Genomic DNA, 22,905 nt, shown 5'->3' with positions numbered 1-22,905 from the left:
GAGAGAGAGAGAGAGCAAGAGTGAGAGAGTGAGTGTATATAAGATTATAAGAGGTCTTATGTTTTGGAGAAAATTCTCCTGAATGGTAGTGTCAGGGGCAAAGTTTCTCCTACTATGAATGATGTCTGTGTAACAGTAAAAAAAAAAAAAAAAAAAAAAAGAAAGAAAGAAAGAAATCACAGGGTGTTAAGTACTGAAAAATATTGCCAGCATCATGGGACTCAGATGCAGATGTGTAATGAGACACCCGAAGGAGAATACCATGAGGGTGTTGCTGAATCAGGATTCTGAACGAAGGGAGCTTCAGCTGGTTCACACGGAGGAGAGCTATGACAAGCTTTCGGCAGTCTGGGGAAGCAGGAGGCAGATGTGAAATGAACAGAGGGCAGCATTTTGAGAGCTGTACCAAGAACTGAGAAAACAGGCGTCTCAGTATGACTCCAATATTGAGCAAGAAAAGAGCCAGCCTGGAGGAGCATCTAAGACAAGCCAAAACAAAACAGAAAGCCTCACACCAAACCAAAAACAAAAAGAGGAAACAGGAAAGAAGCTGCTTCCAGGAAACATAAATGCGGCACAGAGGGGGATTATGGTAGTGTAATTCAGGAAAGGAAGGTGGAACCAGAAGGATTCAGAATCCATGCAGTGGAGGATGAGTGGAGAAGTCAGGAACCAGAGTGGTGCTTGCATAGCCCTGGTCTCTCTCATCCTGGTGGTTTTGTGGTGGCAGAAGTGGGATCAGATGATTTTTTTTTTTTTTTTCCCCCCCACCTGGATCATGTGCTAAACTTGGAAAGATCTTCGTATCCCCACACTGGCAGAAAAACTAGTGTGTCTGTTAGTGGTGCCACCGTGCAAGAGCTGCACCAGGTGGCATTAAGACAGTAGTGAGAACGGAACCGGGACCCACTGGCTAAGCAAGTGGTGGGAGAAGCTGTTCCTTTACTGTCCCAAGGTGATGGTGGTGGAGAGGGATGAGATGGTGAGTCACACTGTGCTGTGTGCCACACTGATTCTTCCATCAGAGCTTCACACACGTATAAGAGGAAAGCCAACAGGACACATTTGTAAGGTAGTTCACCGTTCAAAGCAGAACTGCATATATTTTATTACATCTTCTACCATAAGGTAGGCATTATTCTCCCCGTTTCATTGTTAAGGGAACAGACTAAAAAAAAAATATATATATGTGACTTGTGTATAAAGCCACACGACTTAACAGAGACAGGTTGGGATTGGAACTCCAATTTGGGGGCTCCCAAGTTCACCCTGTTTTCCATACCCCCGTATCACCTCTCTTCATTCAGCACCATTTCAGAAAATTGCGGCCTTGGGCATTGTAGACAGAACAGGAAGTAAAAAACCACGTCTCGGTTTCCCTTTCTGGCTTCTCTGTGGTTTCATAGAGAAATAAATACCTTTAAAAGGTTAGGCATTTGATTTTGCGTGAATAAAATGTAAGGGCAGAGAAAGAAACTCCAGTTGTTTTGTGTGTTCATATAAAGATTGAAGTTATTCAGCACTTGGAAAGGAAAAATAAAATGCTTACCTGTGATGTAATCTTTCACATCATGGATTTTGCTTGCAGGGTTATTATTCCTAAACATGTAGAGGTTAAAAGGAGCTGGGTCCTTCCCAATTCTTTTCCAGATTTCTATGTCAGGCGTCGTCCAGCGTCCTGCCAAAATATCATAATCTCTTTCCCCAAAGTGGATTAATTTTGTGAGTGGGTCATATAAGCCACCATGAAATCCAATTACCAGCTGAAAGTCAATATTGGAATCAAAATAGATTTCACCATATGCAGTGTACTGGATCTGTTTTAGCATAAGCCCATTGCTACTGAAAACGGCCAAGGGTGTCCCTGTGTTATCTGACGCAATGTAGAATTCATCCCCACTGCTGATTTCCATGGCAAAAAGATGCCCTTGGAGATCATAATAGAGAGAAGTAATTTCTGAGCTGGAATGGTTGTAGACGTGAGTGATCCTAGTGGGATAGGTTAAGTCCGCATAAAAAAACTGCAGGTGCTGTCCCAGACTGGTTTTGCTAGATACACGCCTTCCCAGGCCATCGTAGCGATAGATCACTGTCCAGCCGCTGCCTTTGCTGTAAACGCGAGTCAGAAGCCCCTTGGAGCTGTACTCGAAGATCTCTGTGCCTCGTTGACGCAGGAACCCGTCTTCATCCAGCCGGTACTGGACGTCCCCCAGTCGAGTGATTCTGTCTCGCAGGTCATAGCGAAGAGGCGTCAGACGTGCACTGCTGCTCGGGTTCAGCAGATGGAGGTTTCCATTCAGGTCATAGTTGTAACGCCACATGATCTTTTCATTCAGATAAACTGTCTGGAGCTGCCCATCAACATCATACTCGTAAGCATACTTGGTAGTGTTGGCAAAGGGCCCTATTTTAATTTCTCTTTTGGTCACCCGACCCATGTTATCATATTGAATCGTAATCCAGTACATGAGTGATCTGAATATCTCATACTGAATTTCCTTGATGCGGCCGTGGGCGTCAAAGTGCTTTGTGTACGTCATTACGGCCGTGGAGATGATCTGGTTAATGTCGTAATATATAACTCCAAATTTTCCGAACTGCTCAACTTTGCCAGAAATGTCATCAAACTGATAGAGATCAATGGGCAGTGGCGTCTCGTTGATGACACCCTGCATGCTGGTCACTCGAAAGCTGTTGTCATAGCTATAGTCAAATCTCGCATTTACCATCCCATCTTCGCTGAAGCGGAAAATCTGCCTGTCAATCAGGGGACCAATCTGCCTGTATCTAATGGTGCAAATAAAACCATCACTCTGGAGGTTTACGGTTTTCAGGACGCCCGCTGTTTCATCGTAGGTAAAGCTGACTCTCGTGCTATCATATAAAATTTCCGAGAGCCTGGTCTGCCTTCTGTACTTGAACAAGACCCTCCGACTCGTACCCAGGAAGGCCGTTTGCAGAAGGAGCCCTTCCTCATTGTAGTCCGTGATGACGGAGGCGTTGCTTTCTGGGGGGTTGTATATGTTGCGGTAGTAGCCAATGGACCGGATGGTCTGCATGGTGTGGCGAGCCACGCTCGGCATGGTGATGGCAGACAGCCGGTCCCACATGTCATATTCGAAGATGTACTGCCTCTGGCTGTGGAGCAGGAGAACCATGGACTGCAAAGACAGAACATACTGTTATTCAATATTTTCGTGAGCAGGGGAAGCAAGAGCAGAGATTCGGTGACCACATATACACAAACATTCCGCTGGAGAAAATGATTTTCATTTTAATTGAGTTATCCTTGACCTTACATGTTGTTAACGATTCCCTGCCTGATTTGCTTGGACGCTTAATTGTGAGGGGTTCTGCAATTAGTGGCTCAAGATTCATAGTGTGCCACTTGTCACAATTGTACCATTCTTCTTCCAGGCACTCACAGCCAGGCAGCAGATTGTCGATGGATTTGGATAAGTCATAATACAGGCACGCGCAAAGCTGCTTTAAAGACAATATTTCAAGGAGAAAACAGCATATGGGAAATGCGATCCTCTCCATAATTAGCAATTATTTAGTGAGGTGGCTTTCCCCCCTCATCTGATTGAAGAGCCACTCAAATCATGTTTTCATTTCCAGTGCATCTGGGGGAGGAGCGAAGCATTCAAAATATTACTTTATGAAGAAGAGACATAAAATGAGCCCAAACTGGAGAACGTGTGTAGAAAGCATCGACGTCGACAAACACTGCTAACTCGCACGATGAGAGCCGTAACACGGACCCAGATATGATTTTTGTTTGTCTGTTTGTTTGCAAATGCTTACCTGTCACCTGGAATGACAATAAAACCTGCATTTTGAAATTTCCTTTTGTAAGTAATCGAATCTGATTTGAATCCCAGGTGCTGTAAGAACGGTTTCTGGGCCGCATTCGACTTGGGAGCTAAGTTAGGGAGTGAATAGACCTATAGATTAAAAGGAGCTCTGCTCGTCCGCAGAGCAGGACAAAAGGCAGTCATTTATTAGGCCAGCCTGAGAGAAGCTCAACCCTCAGGCTCAACAGTAAACAGTAAAGCAGAGCATGGGCGATTGTCTCCTTTGAGGAAGTCTCCTCCACACCCCACGAGGCCAAATGGAATGACCGCAGATCTAGGAGCAGGTGTGTGTTAGGAGCCCTCCGGGGACTCAGGCTTTGCTCTTGCCAGAGAAACACATAATCCCTCGTCCAAGGCTCGCTCCCTCTCTCTTTACTGTCCACCATCTTTGAAAGCACTTTGGGCGACAGGCTTCTGCTGAGTGCCCTCTGCGGGCGCACCTAGGGGCAGTCTTTGTCCGCAGGCTGTGAGGTGGATGCCTTGGACGCTTCCCGACAGTTTGCATTGCGCTAAGGAAGGCTTGGATTCTTGCTAAATTCGTAGGTAGTACCTAGCTGTGTGGTCATTTAAAATCCCATGTGATGGGAGTTAACAAAATATTACTTGTCTTGCTCTGAGTAAGTTTTGGCCTAGTGTGCCTGTCCTAGCAAAGCAAACGGAAACGGTCTGAGTGGATCATCACCGGTTGAGTGGCTAATGAGTGTGATGAATAGCGTGGAGGGAAACTTGTCATCTAACGGGCACGGTCCATTGTCTCAAGGGTGAGTCTCTTCGAAGGAGAGCAGATAAGCAGGTCTGTGAGACAACAGACTGACTGGCAAGTAGGGTCCTGGCTGGAAGGATTCCGAAGCTGGGAGGCGTATGTGGTGGTGACCTCTGAACCCGACACTGGTTCTCTGGAAGGGTGGCCTGCGTCTCTCCGCTGTCTAGAAGCAGACGGGATGGCTCCCATGCGGCGGGGTTAAGGTTTGGACTGAGGAGTGGTGTAGAGCACCTCTAGTGAACAGGACCACGTAAGGGGAGCACAGCGATGGCACGGACGTGAGTCTCGGACGCGACAGGTCACTGTGTGCCACGCGCATCAGGCTGGAGGCGGTCACCATGAAGCGTTGAGTTTCTAACTTAGGCTGCTGCATGCTCGGGGGCGTGATAGGTATTGGAACGCAAAACGGGACCATTTCCCAGCGCTAAGGTTTGTCTCAAAGGCAAATGAAACCCTCCGCGAACGCGCTCTCTGGTGGATTATGTTTTTTAAGAAGGGAATTGCAGGGAGGTGGCCGGTTCCCTGTTCTTTTACTTTCGCTTTCATCCCTCTGGACCACAGTCACTGGCCCCACACCTCTCAGACTGCGACTCGGCATCTGGCGCGTGGAGAACCTTAAATCATTTTTGGTGTTGTGCCTGGAGCTGAAGAACGGACGAAAGTCTTAAGATAGGATGCTTACGCCCTGGATATGCAGAAGAAATGACAGACGCCACAGAGCACCTGAAACGTGGCTTTCTAAAAAAACAGCCTCTTTTGGTTAATAATGCATAAATAGGATCTACGTGCTTTTTATGGCTATGTTGATGCTCTGCCAGCAACAACACAAAAGTGACAGCTTCAACTGTGTTAACGTAAGGCTCTTTCCTAAATGAAAGAGCTAGCACGGAGATTATTTACAAATGACTTCCATGCTCAAGGTCTCATTTGTGGATGTTGTCGATGTATAAACTTGGCAGGTGGACAGTGTGATTGCTTGTTTGTTTGCGGCATAAATCACTTAAAAGGGTCTCAGGTAGTAGAACGTAACTAAGGAAAAACTACTTTGCTAATGCAGAAATTCATCACTGTGGTACCAGTGTGATTTACATGTTGATACTTAGAATAACAAATGGAGCTCAGTCACATGCCACCGTTTTTCTCCCCCGCAGAGCCCTGGGTGATCGCTGAGAACTACTAATCATCGCTTCCCTCTTGACTCTCACGGCACAGGCGTACCTTTTCTAAGTAGGTGTAACTCCACGTTTTGCCGTCAGCGAAGACCCGAGACACGATCCTCCCCTGGCCGTCATAATCCACTTTCTCGCTAGTGGTTCCCCGCTGGACGCTGGCAATTTGACCAGTGGATGAGTAGGTGACGTTGACGGCCATCAGCTTGCTGCTGGGCAACCACAGAGTTGGGTGTCCCGACGTGTCGTAGGCGATCCTCAGCAGGAATTTACGGTGGTCATCATAGATCTTTTCTGTCTTTGTTGTTCGATCAAAGTCAACGGAAAGGAGGTTTCTGCCATTAACCTGTTACAACACAAACAGCACGATCACATACATCATGCTATTGCAACGCTAGTCCCTTATTACTCTTCAGAGTCCCCCACTATTGTTTAAACACCATTTATGATGATGGATTCTCTTTTGTCAGTAAATTAATTTAGCAACTTCTTGGGTACAAGTGCAAGGCAGTAGATTAACAGCTCTTTTAAAAGGTTTCATTAAGCAGAAAGACAGCCTGGCGTTTGTTCAAAACCTTTTCAATTAAATGTTGTAAACTTAAAGTACAACCGATAAGAAAAAATACCAAAACGTATTTGCTTTAACGTTTGCCCAGAAGATATGAAGCTGGTAAATCACTGTAAATTACTCAAGGCCCCTCCCTCCATAAGACCCTGGAAAATAATTGCTTAGTAGAATAATCATGGCTACATTAAATAAAAGTGGTAAATGTGACTCCGGCCCTTTGAAGAACAGGTTAAGTAGAAGTTGGAACCCCCATTACTGTAAATTATTAATGAGTTTCAATAGCAGGAGGTTACAAACATGATCATTGCTTTTGGCCCGGTGCTGAAATGTCACAAGTTTTTAGAATGCCTTTCCCTTTGATAACATCTGGTTAACTGGCAGGGACTTCTGATGCTCTGCTCCCGCATCTACACGGTCTGAGTCTTGTGGTAAGTTTATAAATCTAGCACCATGTTGTCGTAATGGGGCCTCTCTGTGGCTCTGTGCGATGTCCACAATCTTTGACTACATTTGGCTATTACTGTCTGTGATCCAAGGCACATACAATCCAGCATTCGTTCCGGCAATGGAAATGTGGCCTCGGTTAAACTCTACCTTAACGGGGCCCCCCGGGTGGCTCAGTCGGTTAAGCGTCCGACTTCGGCTCAGGCCATGATCTCACAGTTCCACGAGTTCAAGCCCCACGTCTGGCAGGACAGAGCCCAGAGCCTGCTTCGGATTCTGTGTCTCCCTCTCTCTGCGCCTCCGCTGCCTGCACTCTGTCTCTCTCTGTCTCTCTCTCTCAAAAATAAACATTAAAATCCACTTTAAAAATGGATTTTCTACAGCAAGATAGAAGCTTTGGGGAGGTGATAGCTTGTACCTACCAGAACGTGGATTGACTACTGGATTGTTAAAAAATTAAATGGGAAAAGCTTACTCTTACACGAACATGTCTTAGCTAGGACTTTCAAAACGGACAGCTGCCACTGATCGGTTACGCACACATATGCACGCACACCACATCCACACTTCCATATATGTGAACATATATGTGTATGTGCACATGTAATACACATGTATATTATGTAAAATCTGGGATAAAACTAATTTGTGCAGTCTATCATTGACACTCAAGCCCCATGAAAAAGTACTCTTTAGGCTTAAAATTTTCCAGTCAGTGGTTCAAGGGGAGTATTGTAAAGTCCGTGGACAGGTACAGAGAAGTAAAGATATAAACTACTCAGAAGTTCGTGCTTAACAGGTGAAGTGATGCTGGGGGCACAAAAGCACCCAGACAGGTGATTCGCGGACACTGAGAAAGGGTAGAACCCCGGACGGAAATCAGGACATCTTCATTTTCCGGTTCAATCCTTTCAGATCCAGCTGCGGTGGGGGAAATAGCCTGCTCTGCCATAGGTGTGTCAGGTGTGTGTGGGGTGGGGAGCTGGGGAGAGGAACCCAGGAGTCTAGAGGCTTGATCTCCATACCTGACAGGGTCTAGAGGCAGCGTGACTCTGGGCTTTCGCCTCTCTGAAGCTGTTCGTCCATCTGGGAAGCGCTTGCATGAGAGGCTTTAGGCTTCTGTCAATGACCCTGATTGGATTCTGACTGGCCAGCCAGCGAAAGGCTTTCTGGGCTTTCCCATGTGGACACGTCTGCATGTCAGTCCCTGCCTCACGTGAATTTTGTGAAACCTCACGAGCTTGGGTGTGCAGAATGCTTTGCGGACCTCGGAGAGAAGCTGCTAGCTAATATTCACAAATACGTATTTTAAAGCCTGTAGGAGGATTTGATTTGCTATCAAATTGACTCAATACTGAACTGGCAGAATCCAGCCTTCAGCTGCTATTTGCACAAAATTATTGATGCCTTAGGAAGAGGTTTTGCACAATTTGAACGGTTTCCTCTGGTTCTTGTATTTCTCCGATTGTGATTTAAAAGGGAAAAGGCAAAACAAAACAAAAAACAATGCTGAATGTTTAGATTTTCCCTCTCTTCTCCTTCCTTGGGTTATTCCAGGCTGCCAACAGCCATGTGAGCCTGACTGTGTAGTTCCCACGGACTGTGCTGCCCACAGGATTGCCCCATCTGTTTGTATTTTTGTATTCATTTTAATTTGTATTTCAATTCTTTATTGCCTGCCTTAACCACCCTTTATCTCTGCGGCGTCGCCTCTGGTTAGAGTGGGAGCAATCTGCACGGCAGGCCTGCTAAGAAGGCCTGGGTACTAAAGGGAGACGGGCAGGGAGAGGCCCGGAGCCCGCCTTTTCACCGCCTGCACCCCTTCTATGGCACTTGACTCGTTTCTCTGGTTTGTGGACAGGGCTACGCAGTGCCAGAGCACCCGGGTGACGGGCGAGTGGGTGTCATTACAGTAGCCATTGTGTGTGCCACCATATGGAACATGTCACCATATGGAAACATCTAGAAGCACTGTGAGACTGAACATCTGGGTAAAAGTTTACATTTTCCTTTCTGTCCAGATGACCACTGTATATGCAATGCCCTTCTTGCGTCCTCTAGCTGAAGCAGTGGGGGAAAAATTAGAATGGGGTGTGTTTTCCCCAACATTCCCAGCACAGGCCAAGGTTTTAACCACCCTTACTGTTTCCAGGCACAAGTCGTTGTTATTCAGTATGTAAAATTTCCAAAGATACTAACAGATCTTTTGTCTTCTCTGTTCTTTCCATACACGCCCAGACTTTCTCCTTCCAGTATTATAAACAAAGGGCAGAAGTCAAGGGACATTTCCGTTCTAGGACACGGTCCTACTTTAACTATACCTTTTTGAAATGATGGCAACTTTCCAACCTTTTTTTTCTTTTTTTTTTTTTTTGACAATCATAAAGGACCAGCACTGTTCCATGCCCCAGTGGCCTTCTAATAGTTTTAATATAAAAAAATATCAATTTAAATTGAATAGTTCATCTAAGATGAAAACCCTTAGATCAGATCATTACCATCCCTCCAGCTACATAAAAATGAATCCAAATGTCGTGTTTGGATAAGAGATCACCACGAAGTCCTTTGTGCTCTATAGCATTTCTTTCAAGTAAGCACGGAAAATTCCTCATTTTCGAAGATCATGTCCAGCACGACTATAATGAATCACAGCGTCCCTTTGATATTGGGAAGGGGGGGTAGTTATCATCTTCCCCGTAGAACGCTTGGAAAACCAAGGCGTAAAGGCGTTACACACTGTCTTTATGTTTACAGACACAAAGCACAATCGGATTATGTTCACGTATCTGGAATGTTATGGAGGGAAGCGAGGGAGGGCTGGCTCATTACCCAGGATACTTGGTGACAACATCACGGCTCCCTTGTGTCGCTGCTGGAACATCAACTGGCTGCAGATCGTCTTGTGTCTCTGCACGTCAGCCAGTGCTAACCGCACTGCACAATCCCATCGAAGGCTGCGCCCCTGGGCTCCAAGTGAGAAACAGCATAGCACGCTAACGTGACGCGCAGAGGAAGATCGAAGCACGCTATCGTATTTACGTGTGCCTTTAAACACCCTTTCACCTTTCAAATTTGGAGGATTTCCTTCTGAAACGATTCACTAATTCTTCTCCTTTAAAGCATCTGAATTCTGGGCAAGTTTAGAAGATGGATTTTCTTTTCAGAATGCCATAGCAGGTTTTTTGTTTGTTGTTTTTTTTTATAACTGATTAAACGCTGGTTCCAGTGTCCAGCAACATGATAAGAGAGAGACAGGCAATTTTTATGCCTGTGTCTTTTTTATTTTTAACTTGGCCACAAACAAAGCAAGCCATGGAAATGTCTAATCTTGATTTTGCAATGCTTTTTCACATCCCTCGATTTCATTTGCTTGTTATTTCCTACTGTATTTCCCTTACGCCTTAATGCATGTTTCATAGAACATGCTTTAAATGTTGCTGGTTTCTTATTTTCCTTTTCTACTCCTTGCTTAATAAAAAAAAACTTTTTTAACTACAATATCTGGTGTTATATCTATTATATCTATGTAATCTACTTAGAGTTAGGTTTGTTTATAGCAGTCAAACATTTGCAAGGATGTACTATTCATATAGCTTCTCTCTTAGATCTGGATGCAGAGAAATAATCTGTATTATAAGGCTGGCTTCTCCTCATTCATTCATCAAATAAATATTTGAGCGCCCACTCTGTGTCAGGCACTTGGTTGAATGCAGGCATATACCTTAAGAAATGAAAGGAAGTTTCTGCTAGGAAATAACGGAAGGTAAGAGAGGAGATGTTCTCGGGCAGACTCCACATCCAGTCCTTAAACCAGATTTTCAGATCATCACTTTCTCCCCAGAATTTCCCCCTCAGAACCACAGAGGAATGGAATTAGCAGTCAGAGCTGGCACATCCAATCTTATCTTGAAAGTAAGAAACCCTCCCTTGTGATCGCGGCATTGTCTCGAGGAGAGCAATCACATGTATCAGCTGGAAATCTCCTTCCAGTGTGACTGAACAGGCCACTCTGAATAGCATATTCTCTGAAATATCTTGCCAAGACACTGTGGTTCCGCTGTTTAGAAGAAACCAACACCCATGCCTGCGCGCACTCTCTTTTCTTCCCCCGGAGAAAGTATTTGCTTCATTTTGAATCAGGCAGAGAACCAGAGACGTAAGACAGGATTTCCTCTACTCTTCCTAAATTTCTTTTCATGCCTAGAAGAGCCATGTTACAAAGGAACAGAGGATACACTTAGACATAGCTTGTCTCCAAGAAGAGAAGGCAACATGTTATGTGGTCAGTTCCTGGGCAAAGTATTTCTCACACTCTTCCTTCTTTTGTTCTGTTTTCCTAACCAGGGTGCGAAATGGCTCTTTCTTACTCACCCGCCGTGTGGGTATAAATGCCCAATGTCTGCATATGCGGTAGAGGTTCTCCAGGTTAGGGGTAGGGGATATATAATCATGCCTTTTATTTAGTTGTAAAGTATTTTCGCACATTATCTCATTTGATTCTGTAACAACTGTGTGAAATGGAGGCAGGGCAGGGTAAATGGTATTTATCCCTTATCTGTATCCAGGGTATATAACACTGTATGCATGGTCTGTGCTATAAGGTCAATATCTATAACATATATAATGTCTGTTATAGCGTCACAATGCTACAATATTATCTAGATAATGTTAACTTACTTATATCCTGACACGGATATCATGGTATACACGAGGCAAATGAAGTCTGAGAGATGTTATGATTTCCCCATAAGGCTCGTCATTAACAAAAAAGTGGAGCCTGACCTGGAACGCACGTTTTTTGAATTCTAGTCGGCGCTCTGTCATCTCTTGGTATGCGGAATGGAGAGCAATAAATGGGAGCAGCATGTTTGTATCTTTTGGTGAAGGAAGTCCTGTGTCTGAGAACAGGTGGGACTGTGTGTGTGTGTCTGTGTGTGTGTGTGCACGCACGTGCACACGTGTCCAGGGACATCATGTCCATTATAGGGATACAGCTGGATAAGATAAGGCCTGTGAACTTGCTTCCAGGCTGCAATGGCCCAAGGCAGCAGGGGGCCTGGGAAGAAGTGGAGGGGGGCACAGCACACAGGGGTGCCAGCTGCTACTGATTCCTCAGTTCAGTGGAGGCAAAGGCGGGAGCTACCGTGTCCTTGGGTCACAGACCGACCCTGCGGACGTGATCAAAGCAAGCCTGGAGCTGGTTTTCTTGCCTGTCACTTTACCTTCCACTCTAACCTTGCTCTTCCCTTCTAGTGTTCTCTCGCTTTTTCTCCTCACTTCTCCCACTGAGCAAGCCTCTCTCTGGCCTCCCCTAGCTCCTGCCTGCCAGAGCTGCTGAACCGGGGGGCTCGGAGCTGGGGCATCCTGGCTCCCACGGCCTGGATGTGGGTCAGGTGGGAGCGCACAGCACTGGCTCCAGGAGACCACGGATTGAGCGTCCCCAACACCTGCCTTGAAATTGAAGTGGAATCAGAACATAACCTGTAAGTTGGATACAGTCTGTGTTTGATCTACTGATTCTTTTCTACTTCATTTCCATGTCTTGCAAAGAGCCAGAGACAGCATGCATTAGCTGTTTCTTACTCGGAAGGACTGTCAAGGTATATAATGCTGGCCTGTTATAATATATATAATAATTTAGCCATTTTTGGTGCAGGAAAAAAAAGGACATTATTGGTTATGCTTCATGTTGTGTTCTCTCTCCTTGATTTTTTTTAAGTACTTTTTTTTTTTTTTTAATGGCAAGGGGAAATAATTTTAGGAATAGTTCTCTACATTGATCTGATCAACTAAAATCTGTTTGCTAATAGAAAGGATGAATCAGGTTCAGTTTATAGTGGTCTGAAGGAGGTTTCTTGTAACCTGTGTTTTAGTACCTAATCTGTGTTGTCTCTAGCAAATAGCTGACATAAATCACAGCTTGCTTTCTAGTTATATTTGGCCCATGATGTGAGAGGGAGGGAAAAAAACAAAACAAAAAAACAACACCCAACAAGGCAATGCAGAGAACATTCTGCACAGATCAATTACACTAGCATAATCAGAAGTATCGTTGCGTTTCTTATAAAAACAATACAAATCAATAGTGAGGAGGCAGCAGTCAGGATCTGTCATTGATATTCTCCCATGCATCCCAACTACACTTTAAAAATGCTGAGGATGCAAAGAAAGGATCCATCTTTCAATGGCCAGTCCATTTCTTTCTTTCTTTTTAAAATTTTTTTAACGTTTATTTATTTTGCAGAGACAGACAGAGTGTGAGCAGAAGAGGGGCGGAGAGAGGGGGAGACACAGCATCCGAAGCAGGCTCCAGACTCCGAGCTGTCAGCACAGAGCCCGATGTGGGGCTCAAGCCCATGAACTGTGAGATCATGACCTGAGCCGAAATCGTGAGTCGGACGCTGAACCGACTGAGCCCCCCGGGGCACCCCAGGGAAGAACTGATTTTTAATCATGGCTATCTGGAGAAGAAAAGCTTTTCTCAAAGAGCTGGCTTTTATTACGAATGATCTAATGGCGTGGCGGTTGGAGAGACCTGGTGCTCTCGGGGAAGGCCCTGCGCCAAGGGCAGGCCTGGACTGGGGAGGGTGACCGCTGGCACCCTCTGGGACGGCTCGGCCCCGTCACCTGCCGTCCGACACCGGCTTACCCTAAGCTTTCGACCAAAGACGTTGACTCTTCCTTGGGCTTGCTCTTTTCGGAACCTCCACTCCACCAAATTTTGCCCGTTTTCTCCAGGAAGGCTCATGTTTCTCTTGGCAACCGTGGGGTTCGCCGTGCCGGCCAGGACATGCGGCTCCGTCTGGTAGTGCGAATCCAGGCCGCTGGCGTAGATGATTCGAAGGGAGCCGTCGTACCCGATCTGGTAGCTGTTGCGTAACTGATCTGAAGAACAAGGAGCGGAAAACATGAACTGTAAGTCTGGACTCAACACTCGGTTGGCTGTGCAGTCAGAAGGGTTCCACACTTCTCAAATGCTGACCGAACTCGGCTTGTCAGGAAATAAAAAGTACTCAATGACGTCCTTTTAGAACGTATCGAAACAACGTTGATTTCTGGCATTTCCTGCTGGAGCAGAACCGGCTGCATACTAAAGGCAGACTTCAGGGGAATTTAAAGTCCTTCGCCACTTTAGATTTCTTTTTCTCATTTGCCTGACAAAAGAAGTGAGGGCTGAGTCTCCACAGATGTGCAGTGGACGTTCTGGAAAGAGCCACCTCTGTGCTCTTTTAGCCAGGGTGTGACTGCCAGGGTCTCAGAAGACTCCCCTCCCCTAAACCCATCTATCCTGTACTAAAGATCTTTCGAAGAGATCTCACGTCTACACCTTGTATGTAAAAAAAATGAGGTGATGTTCCCCCAAAACGGACTTGTAAAAAAGGGAGCCATCTTATCTTTTGTATAAAAATGCCTCTTAGATTATAGCCTTCTGCCTCGATTTAAACTTTTTGAATAATATAGAATCATTGGGGGAAGAAAGGAATTCGAGCAGTATGAATTTTCGACGACGGCAGAGATTACTTGAGAGAACTGGTAGAAATAACGAGTCAAAGAAGTTTAACTCAGATTTAGTAATTAGGCTTAGGGCCATGACCTCACAACTGCAAGTGTCATCGCAAACAGGCTTTTCCAAGATTATGTCAAAAAGGAATATGGCAGGCGGTCCCATCATGAATATGCTGGATACATATGTCTATGGACTGAATGAAAAAAAAAATAATAAAGTCCAGATAATACATAAGTGGGCGGTGAAAATTCGGTATCAAATGTCCAGTGATCCCATCATATGTGGACTGAAAGGCCACAAGGTGTGCAGATTCAGAAGGGGTTCTGTCTCAAGCGGCTGTACTTACTTGGCCGTGAAGAGGACGCCCTCCCGAAGACCGCAGAAGGTCACGGAGAAAGTGACTCGAAACGGGTCTGATGATGCCCGTGAAAGGTTGGAATGAAGGTGGGTTTGGAAGTGGGAGTGGACACTGGCTGATCTAACGTATGTATGTTTCACGAAATAAACACTACCGGTAGACGATGGACGATTTCAGCTTACTTCTAGAGGTTTATGTTTTCACCTTCCCTTTTCTGTCTCATCTTAGCAAATGGGGTCGCCACGTTCTCAGGGGGTGCTAGTGGCATTTAAGATTATCAGCTTAAACTTATGCTTTCGTGCTTACCTTGAACCATGGTGTAGAAGGAGTCGATTGAAGACAGGTTTGAGGTGATGCTGACATCTTCTTCGCGGCTGGATGACTCAATGTCCACCGTGATGGCCTTGTCCATGTCTCCATGGAGGTTTGTGACCACTCCCGTTGGAAAGGTAACATTGGTCAGGCGACCTTCGCTGTCATAGCTAAATAAAAGAGGCATCAACTCGGTATTAAACTAGCAAACCGCAGGTTCTTCTTACTTGTAAATAGAGGGTGCAGCAGTTTTCAGCTGCACAAATTTGGGAGCATATTTGTCTTTCTGCATGAGCTGTGCAGAGTGAGGACTTCAAACGTGCTTTGAAGTAGTCAAAAGCCTGTTTAACACAGAAAAACCTCGCCGGTGAGAGCAAGAGTAAACAGAATAACTCTCCACCTCAGCATATTATTCTTTGAAGTGTGACCAAAATCCTCCTGCACGTCTAATTTGCTGTTTCAAAGGGAACGTGTTTACTGATATTAAATGCCTTAGTATTCTCCATATTTTCTACAACATGGATTTAATTCGCCGTTACATCAGGTGTTAAAGTTTTACTCATTTATGCCCCCTACAGCAGAGCCATATGAACGTATAAAACTTTGTGCAACAGTAATCATACATGTATGTATGTGCCTATGTAGAAATATTCTTTTCGTATCTTGTGACGCCTTCAACAAACTGAGAAAATAAAGCCTTTTAAAAAAACTTTCCTATTCCTCAGTGTTGACACTCTTTATAATGGTAAGTTTTTGGGGGGGGGGTGGGGCGGGGCGCCTGGGTGGCTCAGTCGGTTAGGCAACCGACTTTGGCTCAGGTCGTAATCTCGAGGTCCGTGAGTTCGAGCCCCGCATCGGGCTCTGTGCTGACAGCTCAGAGCCTGGAGCCTGCTTCAGATTCTGTGTCTCCGTCTCACTCTGCCTCTCCCCTGCTCACGCTCTGTGTCTCTCTCTAAAAATAAATAAACACTAAAAAAAAAATATTATAATGGTAAGTTTCAGACTTAAGTGTTGGCAGGAGTGGTGATAATCTATCTCATCTGTACTGACACTGTAGCAAGGGGTGAGTTCTCAAATGATGACTTATTATGTCTACTGAACTGAGATGTAATATTTCCTGACATTCAATGATTATTTTCTTTTTTATTACATACTTTTTTAGCATGGAAGTAGAAGAGGAACTTATAACTAAAATGTTAGGACGTATTTTATTTTTATTATTATTTTTTAAGTAGGCTTCAGGCCCAGTGCAGAGTCTAACACAGAGTTCGAACGCATAACCCTGGGATCAAGACCTGAGCTGAGGTCAAGAGTTGGATGCTTACCTGACTGAACCACCCAGGTGCCCCAGGATATATTATTAAAACGCTGTCCTATAATCATAAATATGCATCGTAGATACAACATTTCACCAAAGAACTGATTTTGCGGTGACTTTGCACTTTGTGGCAGCACCAGAGAAAATTAAAAAAATGACAATGTGGTTTGAAGAAAGAAAAAATAGCAAATTCCAGATGGAAAACGAGGAACTTCCGTGGGATAACAACACACGTAAGCCTGGATTTCAGATGGGTGCTAAGGCTGCTTTGTTAAGAAAAGCTCTAATCGGGGCGCCTGGGTGGCTCAGTCGGTTAAGCGTCCGACTTCGGCTCAGGTCACGATCTCGCGGTATGTGAGTTCGAGCCCCGCGTCGGGCTCTGTGCTGACAGCTCAGAGCCTGGAGCCTGCTTCAGATTCTGTGTCTCCCTCTCTCTCTGACCCTCCCCCATTCATGCTCTGTCTCTCTCTGTCTCAAAAATAAATAAACGTTAAAAAAAAAATTAAAAAAAAAAAGAAAAGCTCTAAGCGGCAATGGAGACCTGCACCATATCCCAGTTACAATGAGCCCAGATGCAGAACAGTAGAGAAAGAATCTTCTTAGCAGAAGACAGAAGTTCCCAGGGGAGGAGACGATCCCGATAACCGGTGTGAATATGGGCAACAGGGAATAAGGGGTAGAAGAACATATTTAGGTGATACTTTGGAATAAAAGGATAGGGGGGTTTAGAGGGTAAAAAAGTGGCTTTGAAAACTGTGGTTGGCATCTGAGAAGATTCTAGGTAACAGAAGTAGAGAAGATGGGAGCAAGGGCAATGCCACGGTAGAGACAGGAAGGGAAGAAGGAATGGGAGAGAGACGATGAGGTGATTCCATTCATCTAGTGGGGACAGCATCAGTCTGGCGGAGGGGATGTCTGACCTGATCTGACAATTTGCCATGCTACTTAGCCAGCGGCACGCATGGGCACTCAGGAGAGACAAGCAAGCGCCCGAGAAGCAAAGAGAAAGAAAATGTGCCGTTAAGCGCGGTCATTGTTTGGACCCATAAAAGGCAGAGCTGAAATCAACAAAAAGCAGACCCCTTCCCCTCCCCACCATCCGAAATGCCCCTGGCAGATGAAGACGTCAATGAAAGAAACCCAACGTGGCTTATGGCTGTCGTTGCTTTTTAAAAGAAACGATTGCTCTTGAAGAAACGAGCAAGGAAGGCCTGGCTTTACTTATACAGAATTACTGACAAAACCCAGCCCAAGGTCTGATCATAACCTGGACATAATTCTTGCATCTCTTTAGTTCTCACTCGCTATTGTGTTTTTAAGAAATCGACTTCCGTCTGAATGCCCCTACATGAGAGAAAATTCAGCACGGCACCCACCTCCCTCCCACTGTACAGATGGAAAAAGGAAAAGACGATGTGCTCAGGTGACTCCCTCAGGCTCTCATGGCATCCAATGACTGGGCCCAAGGGATGCCTCCATGCACCGGGACCCCAGGCCCATGACCCCTCCTGTAAATCACAGAGCCTGCCGGAAAGTGGCAAACTATAGCTTTACACGGATGACGCCACCCCGCAGACACTTTGCCGATTCCTTCTCGCTGCTGTCACTCGCCTGCCCTTTCTGCCCGTTTGCTGGTTGATGTTTCCGAGCTCCCTTCAACCTAAGCGGGAACGCCACCTTTCTCCCGCAGAAAGCATTTCCCCAACCTTTGCCTCTGCTCTTTCGCTGGCTTACCACACGCTCCACGTCGTGCTGGGAAGGCATTTTGTGTGCATCACCGTAGACCATGGGGTGCTGCACGTCGAGACTCTAACCTGTCAGCCTTTGGCTCTTTGGAAAATGAAGCTACAGGTAACCTTTGTGGGTAGGAGAGTCAGAATGGCACAGGGTGAAGCTGGGATCTTAGCGGCCCGGATTCCCACTTGAGTCCTGGAAGTTCTAAATTTGTGCCTTCGGAGCAGTGGCTAGATCGACGTTAAGGCGCAGGTAGGGGGACATGCTTGCACGAGACAGCTGCTCAGAGGTTCCGCCTAAGCGGTCACGCCGCCGTTTCTGAACAAGCTTTCCGTGCAGGCTACAAGGCTGGGGAACTGCGGGCACGAAAGGGCATATGACGTCTGGTTGGGGACAGAGGACATGCATGTGAAAACCTAACGACAGGCAGCCACGTGAGGGGTACGGGCGGCCAGAGCGCCCCGAGTGCGGGAGGAGGAGACAAGGTCATGCTGCCGTGACACGGGAAGGTCACACAGGAAAATGAAGCTACAAGTAACCTTTGTGGGTAGGAGACATCAAGGTGGGACCTGAGCCCGGCCGTGAAAGAGATGCATGGCTTGGACACGCAGATAAGGCAGCACTGGTGACTGGTGACAGGGAGGGCGGGTGGGGAGGAGTGCAGGGGGCGGGGGGCTGTGAGCAGAAGAGCGTCCAGGGAGGGCCCACTGTTAGCCCCCTGGGTGGGCTTCATCCCGAGTCTGTGGGAGCTGGAGAAGGTACAGGAAAGCGAGGCTTTCATCGGGCCAACGTGATGGCAGGACTGGAAGAGCCCAGGGGCGAAGGTCACAGGGCTCGTGGGGAGCACTTCCCAGACTTCCCCGATGTTGCAGGGGGAATAAAATGAGGGACCAGCGTAGATTTCTTGTCTAAAAAACTATTACCTGTTACCTTCTGTCATCTCATAAAGGAAGGCCACTTAAAGAAACCCAAGGGACAAAGGACCTAACTTCAGTGTGAGGGTCAGCTGTTTAAAAGGAAGAAGTAAAGTTTTGTGGGGAAAAAAAAAAAAAAATCTCCGCGTCGTTTATTTATTTATTTTTAATTTCAGCGTGGGTCAGTGAAAACATTTTCACAGACTGGCACCTATGTCAAGAGAAATGAAAACAAGACGGGCAAGAGACAGGAAGGTTACCAGGGGACTGTGGGTAAGGGAACGAGAGAAAAGAAGCAGTCATGGACTTCCAGGTACTTTCAGAAACGGCAGGTGAGCCCTTCTTTCCCTCCGCAAGAGAGAGGACACAACGCACCACCAAATGTCCAATTGTCCTCTGAGATGCACTGACCCCACGTACTAAAAGGGGCCTTCCCATCACATACATGCCTCCGGACATCATCTCTGCTTCTGTGCAAGTCCGTAGCTCTATTTAATATTGCTTGGCCTTGGTGGTGAACCAGGCCTGCCCAGCTCGTATATCTGAGATGTAGCTTTCTTTTATTAGCCCTTTGAATTTACAATGCAATAGGCTCTAGGGAATTTGAATAGAACATCAACTTCATGCTCTCCGTTCACTCATCTGGTCTTAGCCTCACAGCTTCAAATTCATAACACAGCACATTCTTTTGGCTCCCAATTGACCCTCTTCATAAAGGACTCTCCCTGGAAAAGACAAACTCCCTCGGGCTCTCCGTGACCTTGTGCTCTTTCACTGATGGGATGCCCTTATTTGATGTTTATCTATTTGTTCGTCTTTAATTTTGAGTGCATTTTTGCCTAGACTTGCTGTTTTAGCCTTTGTGGTGTATTTTTAAATCTCTTTTTAAGTTTTAAATCTCTTTTTAAGTGGGCTTATGGACGAATGCCCCAGAGAGTCAGAGTCTCAGCCCTTCTCAGCTGAAATGCCGGCTTCATCCGGACGTGAAATTTCCTCCCTCCCCCTCATGGAGGTCCTCCCTCTTCATTCTTCCTTCCTGGTCTCTCCGATCCCTGTGCCCATCCCCACAGCCACCCTAGATGTAAAACCTCACCTTCCCGCCTCCTGCCATATTCACTGACACCAGATTAAGCTTCTGAAACACCACTAGGAGAATACTTCCCTGCCTACTTATCTTCTGTGGTTCCTCCACGGAGGGAAAAATTGCCTGAGTCAGACTGTTACCAATACAATGTCAACAGACTATTGATATTGCAAATTTATTCAAGCGGAAACAATGTGCAGTTCTCAAAAACTTTCTTTAAAACTCAACAACAGGATTATCTGTGATCTTCGGTGTTTTCCCATAAGATGGCCTCTTTAATCCAATGTTTGTTTTAAAGATGATCTTTTGTTTTTTGTTTCTTGTTTTTTTTTTTGTTTTTTTTGTTTTTTTTGAGAAAAATCCTGTTAAATTAGAGTAGGGCTTTAGAGAAGCAAGCAAACCAGAGAGGAGAAGCAATGATCACTCCGGAGAAGTGAACGTGATGTGGTCTGTTCTTTACCCCTTAGGCTGATTTTGGGTTTATAATCCAGCGTGGCAGTGGGTCTGTCTCAAAAAGGAGACAAACTTATGTCTTTACTCAGATAATGCTGGCTATTCCCCGCTCTCAAACCATTATTCTCTTCACCTATAGGAGAGTGAAGCTACTAAATGTATGCTCTGTACTGACTGGTTTCTCCAGCCCAAACTCAGCCTGCTCTGAGAAGGTAAGACAGCAGGAAATGCTGGTTTCGTTATATTCTGGAGACCCCTGGGTGGGATAAATGTTCAAGTGGAGTCCTGACTGCCCCCACCCCCCATGTTCCCCGGGCCATCCCAGAATAAGCTTACTGTGAGAGCTGCTTAGTGAGGGCACTAAGTTTCCAGGCTTGCATCACAGTAAAGGACTTACCTAACCTGCCTTTCTCCCCAATTCCCCCCCCCCCCGCCCCAATACAGAGGGAGAATGTTCTCTTCCAACCACTGGGGTTCCTTAGGTTCAGATTTCCTTCCATGGTTTAACAGCCAGCAAACCCCAAACAATTCCCCTCAATCTCGCCCTCTGTTACGGCAATGCTTTTTTCCCCACAATGCTGATGTGAAACAACCTCTCATCTGTCATTGTAGTAAAGTAGAACAAAATTACTAACCCCATCGTAACCAAAGGCGCGCACAAATCGTTCCTGGATCCTCGTTCCCGACGAAGGGCGTGCGCAAACCGCGGGAACAGCGGAGCAGAGCCTGATTTAAGCTTCTAATGGTGGACTGACTGGGAATCGTGACCGCAAGGCTGTGACGAGTAACACTGATATCAGAAGAATTTGCATTTACCTATTCTAGAAAGGCACCTGAGGTCGATGTGTTCTAACAATGATCTCACAGATAGATCATAATTTCTTTGAATTCAATAGCAATATTATCCATTAAGAAATCCTCAAAAATCAGGTTCTGGATAGAAAATGTAAAAGGTTTCCATCACCAAGGAAGGCAGGGCAATCAGCCAACTCCAAAATCATGGGCCTGTCTGGGACTGAGTTGACGGCTACCTACATATTGCCAAAAATGACAGGGAAGATGCAAAAGAAGACAGACACAAGAAAGTATTAATTTACATGATTTTTGTCTCGCGTGCTAAGAGGATCTTGATGAGCAGGGGTGACAACTGCATGGGGGTGGGGAGGTGGCTGACACTTACTTAAATTTCTTTGCAGCTGTTTAATCTCACTCACAGCTCTTGCTGATGGGGACCAATTCGGACCAGTGCTTGGCTGCATAAAACCAGAAAAGGCGGCAGTCCGTGAACTCAAGCCACTATGCTCTCGTTCTAACATCCCGGATAGCGAGTTCAGAGAGGCGGAGACCTGCTGGGTCTTTCCTTCCTCACCCCTCTGGTCCAGCCCTCTCTTCGAACGTGGAGCCTAGCGATCGACGGTCACAGACGGGGCGAAAGTTTCAAAGATCGAATTCAAGAAAAGTGACCCAGGGCCTCTTTCCTTACACAGCCATGGCCACATCAGGGACAAGCGACAGGGAGATAACGCCCAGCTGTGAAATTCCTCCCCCAGGGGACCAAGGCATCCAAGTCAGGACATTCCAGAATTAGTTGGGGTTTGAAAGATTTATTGACTGAGGAAGGCTGATATAAGGAGAACTCATTTGTTTAGATAACAGGTCGTGGGCAGGTCTTGGCTTGCTAGATAGCTGATGCCAAGGGAAATTTGGGCTTCAGAGAATCTGTAAGAAAGAACTGTGCCTGCCCTCATCCTCCCGGGTCTACTATTCCACGGCGCTTGGCAGTGTTCAGATGACAAACCCATGCTTGTCTTTTGTCCTCCTCTGTGTTTTGGTACTTGTTCCGCCGAACACAGATGCCCACTGTGGAAAGGGCAGCGTCTTGCATGACAAGGAGACGCGTGGCCGGTTGGGACAGGCTAAAAAACCAGCAGGGAGCCCATTTGGGAAGATAAAAGTTTACTTATTATTACACGTTGCCATCGCTAACACCAGCGTGACCCACAAGATACCAAGGGTGATGGCAACGCAGCGTGCCTCAGGATTGTGGCAAAGGAGATCCGGTAACTTCTGAAATGTTCCTTTCCGAATAAGCCTCGAAGGGGCCCCTGTGAAAAGCTGGGGGGACATTTCGGAATCAGAGAGTTTTTGGAACAGAGGGGATGTTTGGATTTTTAAGAAGCCTTTCACGTCACAGGGGAGGGCGCCTGTGGAGGGGTGCTGGGACTTACCCAAAGTCGCACAGCTCGGAGTATGGGACAGAATCAGTGTGGGAACACAGAGTTTTCGTTTCCAAAGTCCTGCGCCTTTCCAGGCAGCCTCCGCTGCCCCCCAGGAGAGACAGCACAGGGACAATGGGAAGACGGCGGCAGGAGGGACCCAGGAGGCATCAACAACTTGGAAAACGGAGGTGAACAGAAAAGACTC

The 22,905-nt window shown here is 46.2% G+C and overlaps 1 protein-coding gene across 19 annotated transcripts in view; it reads right to left on the bottom strand.

The window, feature by feature from the left end:
- TENM3 (teneurin transmembrane protein 3) overlaps positions 1–22,905 on the bottom strand; it is a 1,270,502-nt gene that overhangs the window by 4,949 nt on the left and 1,242,648 nt on the right. For all 19 annotated transcript variants that reach the window (XM_019422144.2, XM_019422148.2, XM_019422152.2 and 16 more), the window contains 4 exons: positions 14,973–15,148; positions 13,451–13,686; positions 5,839–6,135; positions 1,550–3,161 (listed from right to left, as the gene is read on the bottom strand). In XM_019422144.2, the coding sequence (XP_019277689.1) occupies positions 1,550–3,161; positions 5,839–6,135; positions 13,451–13,686; positions 14,973–15,148 (2,321 nt within the window). The remainder of the gene's footprint in view (positions 1–1,549; positions 3,162–5,838; positions 6,136–13,450; positions 13,687–14,972; positions 15,149–22,905) is intronic.

The sequence above is a fragment of the Panthera pardus genome, unplaced genomic scaffold (genome assembly GCF_024362965.1).
Source record: "Panthera pardus isolate Hobbes unplaced genomic scaffold, ASM2436296v1 HiC_scaffold_13, whole genome shotgun sequence".
In the NCBI taxonomy this organism is placed as follows: Eukaryota; Metazoa; Chordata; class Mammalia; order Carnivora; family Felidae; genus Panthera; species Panthera pardus.
This window is presented reverse-complemented; position numbering and strand designations above follow the sequence as displayed.